Consider the following 16,056-nt stretch of genomic DNA (forward strand, 5'->3'; position numbering starts at 1 on the left):
AGTTTAAACGCGACTTCTGAACTCCTTGCTAAAACCCTTCGCTGAGAAACGAAAATAGTTTGAACAAGTGCCATCGCACGTGAGAGGAAGAGAGAGAGAGAGAAAGAGCCAGACCCAGACCCAGAGTGGCAAATACGGATGTTGGTCTATAAGGGGTGGTAAAGTTCAAAAAAGGTCCTGATCGATAAAGTTTTACTGCCTGTCAATGAATGAGTTTTTCCGCTTCAAGCTACCAAGCGTATTAGGAGTTTCAGAATTAAGTTTTAAGGGTTGGTGCATCGCTCTGTTGCATCTTCTGCATCTAGGCTAGTGATAAAAACGAACAGCCGTCCTATTGCTGCGATCACAATAAAGACAGTTGCCCGTCCACACTACCATACCTTCGCTGTACAAAGCCCACACAGATATCGGGCTGCTAAGTACGTTCAACCCTTCATCAACCATAACCAACACCGCGACAATCTCACGCGCCGTCGTTTTGCGTAAAGCCCTTTGAATGTTTGAATGTTTTTGTAAAGTTGCATCTGACAACTGTTTATGTTGTAATGTTTTTTTTAATGAACTAAGAAGTTATTTCTTAGCATCCCTCGGCTTTTGGTAAAGCAATGGTGCGACGATGCGGGCCGGTATTAAGGACGCACGAAACATGTCGCAAGGTGCTGCGATAAGGGAAGCACGCGAGACCAGTTGTTGATGTTTACTGAATCGCAAAAAACACACAACAACCCCACAACCACGCCGCGCTGCCCTGACAACACTAACAATGCAACAACCAAACCACAGCAACCAAATTTGCGGGCCGGAAATCGGAAGTGATGCTAAAGGATTGCGCTCACGGGGAATGAACCAAAGGTCCGCTATGTTTGCGAAACATGTTTGGTGTACGACGACGGGCGTGGAGGGTTGGATCGAGATGAACGTAGTGTAGGCCGTTTCTAGGCGCAGCAGGTCTGTGCTGACATCGGTTTACGGACGTCGCGATAGTTGACTCTTATGTCACCACCAATCCGGTTGAAGATTGCGTTCTGGGAAGCGATCCCCGTGTCGGGGCCATTTACGGTGCCTCGTATTTACGTTGTCGTTAACGTACACAAATCTTCGTTTACAAGGTCTCTCGCGTGTCTCTTGACAATACTCGTGTGAGCTCATGTTATTGCGCTCCTAGGACCTAGGACGCTGCGCGCTGGGCTAACATGAATCGTTTCACACTCTAGCGTGTCTAGCGTCGTTTATCAACAATAATATACATCCCATAACATTTTAGTTTTGAGGCGTTTCTGTTCAACTTGTGGTTTTGTCTCCTATGTTGCAAATTCAGGACCCAGCTACGGCAATGCAGGGGAAACCGCCTTTCCTCCTTAGTATGCAAAGAGCAAAGCAATGCAACGAGTTGTGTGAGCCAAAAGCGCAAAGAGTGATTCACCGGTTCCTGAGTGGAGCAACGATGACGACGACACCCACCCGGGTGGATTCTTGGCAGGAGGTACACTGCGTTGACTCATCCCATTGTGGTCATTCTCACTCGGGTTCGGCCCGATACGTAAACTGAGTGGCGAAGCCTTTTTGTGTATGTGGTTGAAACAGAGTGCGGAAACGCACCGTTTACTAGGAAATAAAACAAAAAGAAAACAACAACAAGAAAGATAGAAACAGGAGACGTTCTTCACCCGGTGTAGGAAGCGGCGTCGTGTTCCGCCCGGGACATCAGCATACTGGGGGACAGAAGTGTGATCCGTAGAAACACGTGCGACAAGTTGTCGGAGTGCGTGGGTGTTTTGTGAAAAAGACAGTAATCTGTGAGTGACCATATCATGAGTGTGTTCAGCGACTTCCAGCGAATGTGGGTCCAGCGCTTCCCACAAAGCTCGCTCTCGGATGCCTGGGAGCAGGACGTGCGGGCGAGCCTGGAGCGCCACAAGCAGAAGATCGCCGAGCTTTCAAAGGAGCTCGAGCAGGAAACGCTGTACGTTGAGTATCTGGAGCGCTTACTGGGCGACGTGGAGCGGTACCGGGAGGCGGGCGGTGATCCTTCAACGCTGTTCGAAGCCAACTCGCCAGCGTCGGCGGCAAACCTGCTCAGTGGTGGCACCCCCCATACAAATGCCGCCTGCCACGGGCAGGACGATGGCAGGATAGCGGAAAGGGACGACGGTGAAGGCGAGGTGAGTTCACGTTTTTCGACGCTATACGACGTCATTTATATGCTTCACGAAGGGTTAGCGATGTATGGCTCGCAAGATCGTAACATCTCACAACCAACCGGCGGCTTATCATTGCTTACAGCGACCAACGGCCCCCCATACCCGGGGCAAAGAAACAACTGGGACACCCGATGCAACATTAACAATTCGTGACTCCTCGATAACGATACATTGGCTGCTTTGTGCTGCTTACTCGTGTTTTTCTTAACCGTAGGGTTCTTCGCTCTCAGTTCGATACTCAATCGATCTGTTTGAATAAACCGATAGAACCACCAGGCCCCAAATTATGATGCTGGTTGCAAACACGTGCGAGCGATTGAACCGTCGATGAGTAACTGATTAAATGCACGGCCTGCGAAAAATGTGAGCTCATCATGTGGCCGGTTGTATCACGCGAACAGCTTTTTAGAGATAGCGCCTGTACCATCTCACGTTGCAGAGTCGTTTCAATGGCACGATATAGAACGTTCTCCCTATCCACGCATTAGTACGTTTATGTACACACTTCATCTTCGCCCGTACGCGGCTGTATAGCATTTTGCGTCGTACAATGAATGTTCCATGCGCCGCCTGTCTGAACTGCCGGTATATCCTCTTTATAGGTACAACAGCATCAGCATGACGACTCTATGCAACACATTCTTTTTTTTCTGGTCTACTTCTTATCGGGTTTTCCAAATTTTTACCTCGGCTGCGCCATCTATACGCGAAGCATTCAAATGGTCTTGTACAGCATATAGCGGAGAATACTTACAACGTACTACATCCATCCATCCCCCTGGAGTGGTTCGAAACTCTTTTGGCAGATCTTTGACCGGCAGCTTTAAAAGGGGCAGCCTTCAGCGTGCGTTCCATTTCCCGGTTTTATGCAAACCGTTCAAATCGAACTTCGGCGCCACGTAGCGTTGCACTTGCAGATCTCGGCAGTAACCGAGCCCAGCGGTGTCGTCTCGCTCGTCCTCCGTCCCTCCAAGCATTCCACAGGTGCTAGAGCGGCAAGTTTGCCTCCAGCACACACCCCTTCACCGACATTTCTGCGAACCGCACCGCGCTCTATTTACACGACGGTCGCGCCACGTCCATTACGTGGTAACCCAGTTGCTTGCCCGCACCCTCCACGACTTGGCTATGACAGGTCCGGCCGATGCCTAGTCATGATGGTCACTTAGTTCGTCAAAAACACATTACTTTGCTGCTACAAAAAACAAACAATTTTAATTTCTGTCGTGGTTCTGTAACGGTGTGTTTTTACGACAGCGGTGTTGTTCGTCTCGCTGGATATCAACCGAGTCTCGCTATATTAGGAGCAATAGCTTGAACTCTGCGGCTTAAATAATTAACTCGACCTGTCACCTAGCGTGTACTATTTGGTGTGCACTGTCATTTGGTGAAGTGTAGGTGGGACTAAAGTGTGTAGGTGGGAAAAAGTGCGGTGGTGCCCCTTGATTGTGACTTAAGGGTGTGAACCAGTGCTGCGAGGCAGGGGTGCGAACCCTGGGGTGTGAGCTAGGGGTGCGAGCAGGCAACTGTCTTTAACTACGAAAGGTGCGCAGAGCTGTCGGATAGATCAGTGCTAGGTATCTCTACTGCTACTTCTGCTACCCAGATGCAGCTCCCCGTGTTGTGTTCTGCTCTTGTGTATCCCGTTCAGCTACCGACAGGCCATCAGCTGTGGAGTCTGAAAAATCTAAACTCAACCAGAAGGCCGGTACGGCCGGTTATCGTGTGTACGAGCGAGATAGAAACAGAGAGACAGAGAGGGAGGGGGGAGTATGCATTGAGTTTACGGTACTGCGGCGATACTCAGGGTGCTCTGCGCCGTTCAGTTGTATCTAAATCGCGATACGCTTCGGTGACTCTCTACATTCTACGCAATGTTCCGGCTAGTCGGTCGGTCGATTGTTGTTCACTTTTTACCGGTGCGCGCTTGTAGGTGTGTGAGCTTGTGATGGAACAGTCAGTGACGTTCCTAGAGTACCCTATGGAACCCTCGGCCGAGTACCGCGATCACCGTCGATCGATCGTCGGCGTCTAACGCCTTTCAGGAAATTGTTGTTGAAATTCGCCAACGCTCGAGGCTGTCCTTTTTTGTCTTGCCAAGGGATGCGATGCGAATGACGGGTATGGCGGATAGGGGCGCATAGCTTCAACAGGATGTCGAACGATTCGTCTGAAGGCCAATAAACAGCCGGTGAATGTGTGTAAGGGTGCCCGCCTCGGAACTACAACCACGTAGAGCTGTACTAGAGATCTGCGATGGTTGTTCAACCGTAGCAATTGAAAAATTTCCAACTAATCCTACCACCCCCAGCCCCACTGTTATTCCTTCACCCTGCCAATGGTTTTTTCGATCCCACCATGCAATCCCTTTGAAGCAGGGATGCACCCTAAATGAAGCTGATTTCAGCCAATTTCGCACACCATTACTCAACCCTTTTGCATCGCTACAAACAAAAAAACCGTGACTCTCCAGCCTACTCTCTGTCCGCCAGAAAGGGTTGCGGAGGTTAATTGAATGACATTTGTAAAGTAATTTAACCGCGCATCTGAACTGCAACTGATCTCTTGCCGTTCAGGTGCCCTGTCCTGTGCACGAAGTGTTAGTTCCGACCATATTTGGTTCGCAAGTTCGGCTTAGGGCACCCGATAGGGTTTCTAGTACCTTCCATCCGGTGGTGAGCTATAACCACATGTCACAAGGAAAGGAACGGATTCTTCTGCTTCTCCACACACAGTGATCTTATCGCAGATAGTGCGCCACGCAATAAGCCACCCGATAAAAGGTGAAATAACGTTCACAGTCTCATTCAGCCACCCACACACCCATAAAACGCGTATCGCATCGGCCACCCATACGCATTGGAGTCCGGAGGCAGTCCACCATCGGATCAAATAAACGTAACTTAGGCGCGTTCCGGGTTTCCAACCCCAGTGCCCAGTGGACAGAGGTAACGGCTTATCTTCCATATGTCTCATGGTCGCTCGTCGTGCTGCTAGCCTCCTCCCAAGTGAGAGAGAGAGAAAAAAAAAGCATTATCGTTATCATATTTTCGCGGATTCCGTTGTACGTCGTCTGCATCGCGCGCGATACGCGATACAGCTCGGGACCGCGAATTAGTTGTGAAAACCTTATCCATACACACATACACACACACACACACAGGTGCACAGGCGTGAATTGTTTGTACCTGAGCTACTGCTGCCGCCTTGTGTTGGTACCTCCGTGGTCTGTGTGCCATCATCTTATGCATTTCTCGCGGCACCCATGCTGGTGCTATGCGGTGGTATGTTATCACCCTTTTTTCTAACTCGTGTGCTCTATTCAGCGGGTGTGAATGTGTTGTTGTGGTGTAATTAGGTTGCGTCGTACGAGAAAAAAATCCGAAAGATAACAACGGGATGCGACACAGGTGAAGAGCAAAACACACCAAAACAGCACTATCGTCCTGTAGTAACACAAAATTGGTAGCAATCGGAACGGTGTAACCAACGTAGGCCTTTGTAAAACTCTGAAGAAAAAAAAACATCCGTTAGTGAGCTGTATGTGCACATACACATATGTGCGTGCGTGTGGGTGTGAATGAGTAAGTGTGTTTGCCGGGTGACCTGGTGATAAAACATGAGCACGACGAAAAAGGAGTCCGTTTCGGATAAGATCAAGATGTGGAGCACGTTGGTGAGTATTCGAAACGTGCCCTGTCCGTCCGTACGGGGACTACGGGGCCAGCAACCCCGCGGGGGTCTTGTGGGGGGGGCGATTGGTTTGTTGAGGGTGGGTGGTAGGTGTAGCAAAGCCAAAACTAACACAAAAAGGGAATGGGAACCTGAGCCACGTGCAGTGATGTAGTAGTCGTTGCTTTAGCGGTAAAGCTAGCGTTAGGGCTGCGAATTCCCAACCAGTTGATTACCCAGCCCAGCTCTGTTTCGTGCATAAACATGTCTGAACAATCGATGTACGTTGTGCGTTGTCATTTGGTGGACCATATTTTTCGTTTCCAGATAGAGTTGATGCTGACAGTCAATCGTTATCGGCAGATGTGTGAGCGATGGCAAAGGCATTTGTTGACAGCGCTATTTTTTTTTCTAGTTTAGTTGCCATATGGAGCTCCCATCTTGGGTCGGATCCCTGTTGAAAGGTTTAGGTGAAGGGGTGAGCGCCGCCTAAAAAGGGAACTAAAAAGATGCGCTCAGATGACGAGACGCTATCGGCCAGCTCCGGCCGTATAAGGCACACCCAGCCGGACGCTGTAAAAGTAGTGACGTCAGGCGAGGAGACTATCGCCAAAGAGTCGATAGCTAGGTCGTAGGTCCTGTCTGGGCATCAAAGGCGAGCGGATCACACCTGTGGCCCCAACGCCAATAGGTGATCGACATGGGCGCCGACCAGGAAGCGGTTGCGGAAGCGAGGTCGAGAGCGCCTGGTCTGGTAAAAAAAATGTCTATAATTACTTCATCACCTACAACATTTATTGTTCAGACTTTCTACAAGCAAAAAGGCGGCAGCTGACTTTACTACTCGAGTCGGTAACTCACGCGTAAATTGCCTTGCTTGCTTTGCTACTTTGCTTTGAAGGTACGATAGGAGCCTACGTGTGTACTCTAATGCTGTTTTGGTTTATCAGAGGGGGATTGCCGGGCGTAGCCAGGCATGGAGCACATTGGGCACAAGGGAGATAGAGAGAGAGTTATCCGTCACGTGGTGCGCGCAGCCTTATGTACTCCCGCATATGTACACTTTCTTGAAATTGATCGAAGTTTGCTTGAGATATTTACGGCAACAGGCAGACAGTTAGAAAATCATAAATGAAAAATTTACAAGCCATTTCTTGGTGGAGTGGGTCGACCTCCCCATTTTTGGGTTTTGCATATCGACAATAAATAGGCTCGCCGACGGGATCATCTGTATCTTGTTTTCCTCTACTTCCTATTGCCCATTGATGATTCATTTAACTTTTAGCAGCTGGGTTTTCCCAGTGTTCCCAATCTGCGTTTAAATTCGATACGATGCTTAAATGGCAACGCTCTGCAGAGCTCCGATATAAGGCGTGGCCCCTCAACATTGTAGCACCTCACATCTCGCGTTATCACCAGCAGACGCCAAACTACCACAGCGGTAGAAAAATGCCACCTCTAGGTTGTTGTAGTGGCCGTCACTGTCGCTACAACTGCATAACGCAGGGGGATGCTCAATCGTGACTTCTCTGTTCGTTAAATATCAATTACCGACATACCGCAAGTGCATACGGAGCCATCACAAACATAACTGCAATGCGATGGCTGTCAGCATTAACACTACCCGTGAAGCACGCGTAAAATGATCGCATCGAGTGAAGTTGTCGTTGTGTTCGTTATGTTTCTATTGGTTTTAATGGTGAATTGATTAAAAATATGTCCCGTCTTTCTAAGATTAAAAAAAAAATTGATAGTTCGGCTCTTGCAATGTTCTAATGTATGTTGTTTTATCTCTTTCGCTGGCATGGTGTATGTTCTCGTGTTCTGCGGAACTGCTCGTCCTAATGGGATCTATCTCTAGTCTAATTGATACCTGTTCCGTTCTCGTTTGATTTATCTTTTTTTCTATTCCTTTTTTCCTCCATCTCTCGTTACCTTCCTATTTCGGTAGAATCAGATCATTAAAGCAGCTCCTGTCCATCATCAACCCGCTCCTGGAGACAGCGGCGGTGGTTCGGCGGCGGCCACCAACAGCAGCGCTCCGGAAAATGTCATCCCTAGCATTACCAGTAGTGCCAGCACCGAGCACGTTCAGTTGCGGGCCCGGGAAGGCCCGCTCAATCAGTGCATCAACGAGCTGACCTCAAACCTGCATAGCCGGCGATGCGTGAGCGAATTGATTGCCGCTGCAAATCCACCACCGAACTTTCCCACCTCGACTGGCAGTAACAGCAATCAAAAGTCGGCAGTCACTGCCAGCAATCAACAGCAACCGACACAATCAAACATAGCCGTCACCCAATCAACAGTTGGCGGCGGGGGCGAATCGTCTTCCGGCCCACCGGCGGACAGCGAGGGCGAGAGCATGGAGCGGAGTGAGGGTGTGAGCGCAGGCCACAGGACACGCAGTGCAAGTCAGAGCGAAACGCAGCAGCAGACGCTGCTGTCCTCGCCGAGCCATTTTGTGACGGTGATCGAGGTGAAGGAATCGAAACGAACTGGTAACACCGTTGTTGGTAGTACACCAGCTGAGGCCGATGGTGAAGGTGCAATATCCGAGAACGATGCGACAGCGGTGTCCGCCGCAAGCTCGTCTACTAACAGCAACAGCCTTTCGCAATGCTCAATACCAAAGACAATGCCAGATGCGAAAGCGAATAATTACGAAAATGTGCTCATCAATACCGGTGGCGGGTCGAGTCGCTTCGGCGAAAGTGTCGAAAAGCCCGGCCCAGAGCAGCTACCCAAACCAGGTGAGGTTGGTAGTGGCACCGCTGGCAGCACTGGTAGCACTGGCAGCAGCAGCAGCAGCAGCAGTACGTTCCTTGATCCGAAACATCCGAAGCCCCCGGATCGAAGCAGAGCCAGTACGGAAGGCGGGGGTGTCAGTATTGGTGGTTCGTTTTCCAGCACGGGTGGGACGTCGATATCGGAGCGAACATCGCAGTTACTGGGGGCGTCTTCGTCCACCCCTACAGCTACAGTCGACCTGAAGAAGAAGGTTCCACCACGGTAAGTCGGCCGTTTTTCTTCGTTTTCTCTTTCCGATTTTCATCCAAACCGGTCGCTCCGGTGGCGGTACGCAGATTCTTTGGATTCTTGGTTAAAAAAGTCGCCTGCGCCGGCCGACCGACACCTTGCTAGATAGGCCATTTAAGTTTTGCTTCTACCATTCGGTTTAGGCTCCAGCGAAGAATCTCTCTACAACTATACTCTCCAATTCCACTTCAAAAACTTGCATGTATGATGGTAACTTAAAAAAAAACCGATACAATTACTCAGCAGCTGGCGTTTGTGCGCAAAGCAATTTCTCTTGGGAGATGGTCGATCTCTGTCCACGTTGCCACGGCTGCCATTTACGTTGCCCTACTAAGTGAACAGAGGGCGATGGCCTCAATAGTCAGTCAAACGTGTAACCAATCTGTTTGCAAGTGTAATTAGAGCCAGCTGAAAGTAGTCAGTACCAGGCTGAAATAATCATTAGCTGAAACACCAGCACCCGGCCTCTGGAAGGCTCTTGATCTGGGCGTTGGTCTGGGACTGGTCTGGTTCATCCAAGATGCCCGTACGGTACGTAGCGTGGTGCTTGGTCTTCGGCTATGGAAGATATTTGCCTTCAGTGGTGTGGAACACAGCTGTGTGATTTTTGCTGGTGCAAATAGTGGCCTAATGCCGTTACGCCACGGAAAGCCAATCAAGGCAAACGAGTAAGCCAAAGAATCTTCAACTTTGTTGTTCTCTGTCCATAGAGGAGAACCATAAAAAGTGCTCGCATAGACGGTACTGAAAATTTGATGCGATCCGCAACATCAGCCTCCATAGCCGAAATTCATACAGAGAAACTCGTTGCTGGTTGATCGTGGAAATCGTGGATCGTGGAAACTGGTTCGGCATTTCTCTGATTCGCTCTTGCACGCAATATGCGTGCAGCGTGCCTGTGCAGTATGCCCGTAGCATGTTGAATGGTGATCGGCGTTACACTTGGCTCGACCCGGAAGTAGGCCACGGGCATAACTTTTACCGCGTGCTTTGATGAGGCGTCTTCGGCTATGGGACGGAACTGAACCCGATACGAAACTAAACAAAAACTTTAAAATGGATTAATTTTTTTCTTTCGATTTTCACTTTTCCAGACCTCCTCCGAAGTTTGTACGCCGAGCGGCACCAGTCGAACCGCCAACTGTGCCATCATTAAACTTGCGTTCCCGGGAATCTATAACGCGGGCACCAGGCGATGTGATGGTTAACACCGGGCCGTCGACAGTGGAAACCGCATCCGCCGATGTGGCCACTACCGATTCACTTGAGCGCAATATTAAACAATCGGAAATATATCGCCAAAAGTCTTCTGACTCGCTGGACGTGAAACTGGGCACCGGTACCGAGATACCACGTAACTGGTTGCCGAAATCGGAGAGCCTTAAGTCAAAAGCATCTTCAAGCACCGATAGCCCAACCGGGTCTCTTGGTAAAGGGATTGCTGCCGGTAGTGGGTCGACAACTAGCGGTGCTTCGCCAACCGGCAGCCTCGGTAAGTTGCCGACTACTAGCATGGCTAGTGGTGGAGTCGCTGGCAGCGGCTACAGCAGTAGCGACAGCCCAACAGGAAGTCTTGGCAAGTCGGGACAACATGTAGGTGGTCAAGGCTTTCTTCACTACCAGCGGCAGGTGACGAGCGATAGTTTACCAAGCGTCGGTTCGAAGGAATCGCTCGCTTCAACTAGTGGTGGAGATGGTGGGGCTGGAGGAACCGGAACAGGAAGCAGCGGTGGATGTGCCGGCAGCGGTGGCGCTTCTGGTGGAGGAGCATTAAGCAACATTTCCGAGCGGGTAGGTAACCATTGCGCCCAAGCGGGCGAAGCAGAGTTATTATCAAAAAACCATACACAACCTCACCTGTATATTCGACAGATCAAAAGTTACGAATCCATCTCATCGCTTAGTTCAGATAGTGTTCGTGTGGGGGCTGGCGGGCAACAGCATCAAGAACACTACTACGACACTGTGCCGCTCGATAATGGCGATGGCGATTATGTTTACATACAGCCGGGCGGCACCGCAACTGGTGGACGATCGGACGATGGATCCACTTTTGAGAACACGAGTACGTTGCTGCTTCTTCCATCGCACCCACGTACTAACAGCCAAACGAGTGTCCAATTGGAACCCGAATCTCCTGGTCGCAGCAGTAACTATGTTAACATCGAGTATTTCATTCAGTAAGAACCTTAGGCTTCCTACGTTCTTCCTGTTGGCAGGCTGGTTGGTAAAATAAAGCATTTTTTCACGATTTACTGCAGCTCAAGCCAGCATAACGAAAACCGCAGTAGCTCGATCGATAGCGACGGTGAAGCGGACCTCGCACCGCCTCCAGTGTTGATGCGGGCAATCTCAACCGACACGGACGCGGGAGGTGTTGGAGGAATAGAAACTGTCACATCCAGGACTGTGAGCGGAGGTGGTGCCGGTAGCGCTAGCGACCCTGCCTCTGGCAGTGGACTGCTACGTAAACTATCGGTACGATCAGGGCTTCGCCGGATCGCGATCTCGATGGTATTAATCATCGCCTTTTACAATTCTTCATACTTTTCAGAATGCTAACCGCAACACACTCATCCGACACATTGTGACCAGCATTATCACGAGCGAAACATTGTATGTGGAATGTTTGAACAAGATGAAGCAGTACATGAAGGCGATTCGGGCGACGCTTACCACCTCGCAACCTGTGATATCTGAGGAGGAGTTTCAGACGATCTTTTTCAAGATTGAAGACCTACACGAGGTGCATAGTGAGTTTCTGCGGGAGCTGCAGGCTCGTCTCGCCACGGCAGTGGCAGACAGGAGCTACGATTCTGAGGGTACTGGTAGTTTATGCGTTGGCGAGCCATTCCGCCGACTTGCGTCTCACATCCACTTATACGGCGCATTTCTGCATAACTACGGTCGCGCCATTGACACGGTAAAGATGTGCAGCACGCACAGCCAGCAGTTCAAGGAAATAGTATCGAACATCGTGTTTAAGAATCAGAACGAACAGAAGCTGTCGCTAGAGGAGCTACTCCACAAGCCAGTCGCCCGAGTGCAGAAAAATGCACTCGTACTGGAAGATTTGCTGGCCCAAACGCCCGAGCAGCATCCGGACTATACACATCTGCGGCAGGCATCGAAGGCGATACGCACCTTCTTGTCGGAGTTTAACGTCGTTCAAACGCGCTCGATGTTTCCGGTAAGCAGCTCAGAGGTTCTTCACTTTCAACTTTTTCATTTTCTTCGCTTCTTTCCTTCCGGCCTGGCGGACGTTCTGGTCTGTTTCATTAGAGTGAAGATAAGGCACTCCGACGGTTGGTTCGGAACTCGTTTATCGTTGAACTAGCGGATGGTCACCGGAAGTTACGCCATCTGTTCCTTTTCAATGATGTAATCGCATGTGCGAAATACAAGGCAGCTGGACGAAGTGGCGGTGGCGGCAGCGACCGAAACGGATTCGAATTTGAGCTGAAGTGGTTCATACCACTCCGCGACATACTGATCTGCGAGGAGTCGGCCAACGATCCGAAGGAAACGAGCCCGATTAATATAGTTCACCTGAAGTCGCAAGCATGTACCGTGCGCGATCAGATTATGCTAGATGAAAGGGACGAGGGAGGACGCGGACGTGGAGTAGGTGGCCGTGGAATTGCCTCCGGTTCTAGCCGATCCGGCGACAAGCATCGCAAAAAGCTGGCCGATCTCGAGGCCCAGTTGGTGCTCGCCTCACCAAACTTGGTGTTCAAGATTGGCAATAAGGCAAGCGGCAAAACGATGTCTTTTTTTCTGAGCTCCGACTTCGAACGAACGCAATGGATTGAATCGATATTTTCTCTACAGGTAAAGAAAGTGCCGTACATTGTAAAAATCTCAGTTTAAAACATTCTACTTAATTATCTCTTTCATTTGCTTCTTCAAATTCTCAGCAATCATGCAATTTGCCCGGTCATATACCAGTGCAGATTTATGATTTGCAGGCGTGGATTACCGCGTGCCAAGCCCTGATAAAAACCGAGATGGGCTCCTACCTGATGCGCAACGCCCGTGACGAAAGCCTACTTGTAGGCGACCTCCACCTCACCATCCAGGGTTTGACCGGGTTTGAGCAGCAGCCTTGCGATCTTTTCGTGTGCGTCGAGATCGACTCATACGGCCATTACTTCCGCAAGGCAAAAACGAAGCTCGTATGCCGTAGCTCTACACCAAATTGGAACGAATCGTTTGTGCTAGAGCTGGAGGGCAGCCAAAACCTACGTCTGCTAGTCTATCAGGATGATGTGCAGCGTCCTATTCTGCGTGCCAAACACGTCCTAAAGGTAGGTAAAAAGAAAGCAGGGTGATGTTGAATGAGGACGGTGTTCGATAGGAGTTTTTTTAATTGCCTTTTGTTGACAACAGTTAAGTCGCAGCTGGTTGAAAGACACGGCCGTCAGTAAAGCACTAAAACTCTCCGAAACGCTCAGTCTTGGAACGGTGATACGTTTTGTACCGGGTGAAGTGACCCTGCGTCGTGTACCCACATCAAAACCCGGCGCTCTTTTTGGTGCAAAATTACAGCAAGTCATCAAGTACGTTGAAATGCTTTTTTTAGTAGATTGTTTCAGTTTTCGCTCGATATGTAAGCTATTTTCGTGTCTTCCTATTAATTTGCAGACGCGAAAAACGTGACATTCCATTCATCGTTAGTGCTTGCGTGCGAGAAGTCGAGCGACGCGGTATGGCCGAAGTTGGTATTTATCGCGTTTCTGGTTCGGCATCCGATGTGGCAAAGCTAAAGAAATCGTTTGAGACAAATGCTTACGAAGCGGAACAATTGCTGAAGGAGGTGGATGTGCATTCAGTTACCGGTATCCTCAAATCCTACCTGCGGGACCTTCCGGAAGCCCTCTTCACAGATCAGTATTATCCGAAGCTTTTCGACGCGTTCAACCGGCACTCAAACCTCGGCGAAACTGTACGTACGCAAGAGCTGCAGCGCGTTTTCGCCGAATTACCACAACCGAACCGCGCCACCATCAACCTCCTTCTTGACCATCTTATGCGGTGAGTGAAGCGGCAGTCGTTAATACTGGAAATTTTGTTTACCAATAATTTTACTCTATACTGTATACCTCTGTATACTCTATATCTCTCCACATGCAGAGTACACCAGCAGGAAATCGAGAATAAGATGTCGTTGCACAACCTAGCGATGGTGTTTGGACCGACGTTGTTAAGGCCTGGGCCATCTGCTACCAAGCAGAAGGACTTGCTCGAGTCTAGTACCGCAGACGTAATGACTCAGGCTGGGATCTTATACAGTTTTTTGCAAGCTCGGCTAAAGTAGTGTTTATTGCCTTTCTTAATCCACAGCTTAGGAATGAACGAAACGAGCAATAGCGGAGCATCAGTTTATTTTCTTAACAAACCTGTAAACCACATCCGGTTATCAGCCAATACAGGGCCTGAACTTTCTTTAATGTTTTCCAGGTGTTTATAGTGATCTTTCTCTGACGTTTTCTTCAGCTGCAAACTGATGCTTTGCAGCCTAGTAGTATTGTTTTAGTGTTGGTACCAATTATTAAAAACAAACCAGGAGGATTTCTTCCCCGATGTATTACAATATTTATCTGCACGAACAACCTCCCAATCTCCACACATCGGTACAGCAATAAGTTCAACATTCAGCCAAAACACAGCATCTTGAACAGAGAAGTAGCAGAAAGAGCAGTGAGGAGGGGAGCGGAGTGAGGGGTGGATGCCTCTATTTAGACTGAGGTTGTTGTACAGTAGTATGAACAATAAGCAAAGCTATTGGAAACGTATTCCCACTTTCTAAAATATGCCATCTCTACAAGGCAGATAGTAGGCAGATATATACAAAAGATCATGTTTAGTCGATCTTAAATACATTAAGCTTAAGCTCACGCCGCTAAAGAAGATATCGGACAGAGTAAGTGGAGAGGAAAGAGGAAGTAAGGAAATACATGACCAACGATTTGTCCTAATATGTGTGACAATGTAAGAAAAACAGGTGAAAACCAAAGTTCCGTTTTACTCGGAACGCGATTGTCTTGTAAGCAAATATGATTGGATGACAGACAAAAAACTAAGCAAATAAATACTAATAATAGGTTAAAAGGATAACAATAAGCAAATTTATAAATCTTTGTGCATTGTGAATGCATGAGGCACGTTCCTTTTCTATTTTCTATACCTACAATTACAACTGGCAGCTTTTCCTTGGGGCTTTAATATGTAAAAATGTATTTCATAGCTACACATAGTTCAGTATAGAATATGTGTATGACTTAAGGCAGGAACGTGTTATAATACGATTGAGGTTAGATTCAGGGGTAGAAAAAACTCTTATTTTAAAAAGCATAAGTAAGCTATTGTTTTTTTCTTTGGAACTATGAATGTCAAATGGGAAAAATTCTAAATTGTGTAAAAACGAAGTAATGATAAAGATTACATTAGTGACGTAAATAATAATATAAACCATTAGTATATGTTTACAATATATCGAGACGATGGCAATTTTGAGAGTTGCGTTAATTCCAGGGATTTATTGAAAAGTTATGACTGATGTTTGGTTGCTGCAGCATGATATCGTCCTTATTTAATGAACGACTTTCCACTTCTAAAAACTATAGACTTATAAATCTACAGTTTTGTTGATTGAAAGAAACTAGACAATAAGATGCATAACGTGGAGTGACGAAAAGTTCACTGAATATTTCGATTGCTGAAGTTTGAAAACTGGATCCGAAATACATTATTATAACATAGTTATTGTTTATTTATTTGCTGTTAAACTAGTAGATTATAATATAAACTAGTAAGCTAGTAGCTAGCTAGCTAGTAGTGAATAAGCTAATATATCAATCGTAGTAACACATGTTGTCAAGACCCTTGCAAGAAATCCCCGGAACACCACCACCACCCAAATTAAAAGCTGGTAAATAGTTTTTTTTACGATCGTGTTATTTTATTTTTACTTCAAGTGCTCCATAAAATTGTGTTTTTTTTGGCACGAGAACACGGTTGCTACTTACACTGCTACTTACAATAAAGAAGAAAATATTATCAATCGCTTTTCTTTTCCCAATCGGTCTTTTTTTTCTTCGACTTAGCTTTCGAAACTTAGCTTTTCATGGCAATAAATTGCTTA

The 16,056-nt window shown here is 48.1% G+C and overlaps 1 protein-coding gene across 1 annotated transcript; it reads left to right on the plus strand.

The window, feature by feature from the left end:
• The first annotated feature begins 1,811 nt into the window (after positions 1–1,811).
• Positions 1,812–15,647, plus strand: LOC131213200 (uncharacterized). The gene is made up of 12 exons (XM_058207194.1): positions 1,812–2,162; positions 7,825–8,885; positions 10,007–10,641; positions 10,678–10,703; positions 10,785–11,092; positions 11,174–11,390; positions 11,467–12,102; positions 12,195–12,743; positions 12,830–13,219; positions 13,302–13,471; positions 13,557–13,946; positions 14,046–15,647. The coding sequence occupies exons 1-12, from the start codon at positions 1,812–1,814 to the stop codon at positions 14,227–14,229; spliced, it is 4,917 nt and encodes a 1,638-aa protein (XP_058063177.1). The 3' UTR covers positions 14,230–15,647.
• The last annotated feature ends 409 nt before the right edge of the window (positions 15,648–16,056 follow it).

This window comes from Anopheles bellator, chromosome X (genome assembly GCF_943735745.2).
Source record: "Anopheles bellator chromosome X, idAnoBellAS_SP24_06.2, whole genome shotgun sequence".
NCBI classification, from domain to species: domain Eukaryota; kingdom Metazoa; phylum Arthropoda; class Insecta; order Diptera; family Culicidae; genus Anopheles; species Anopheles bellator.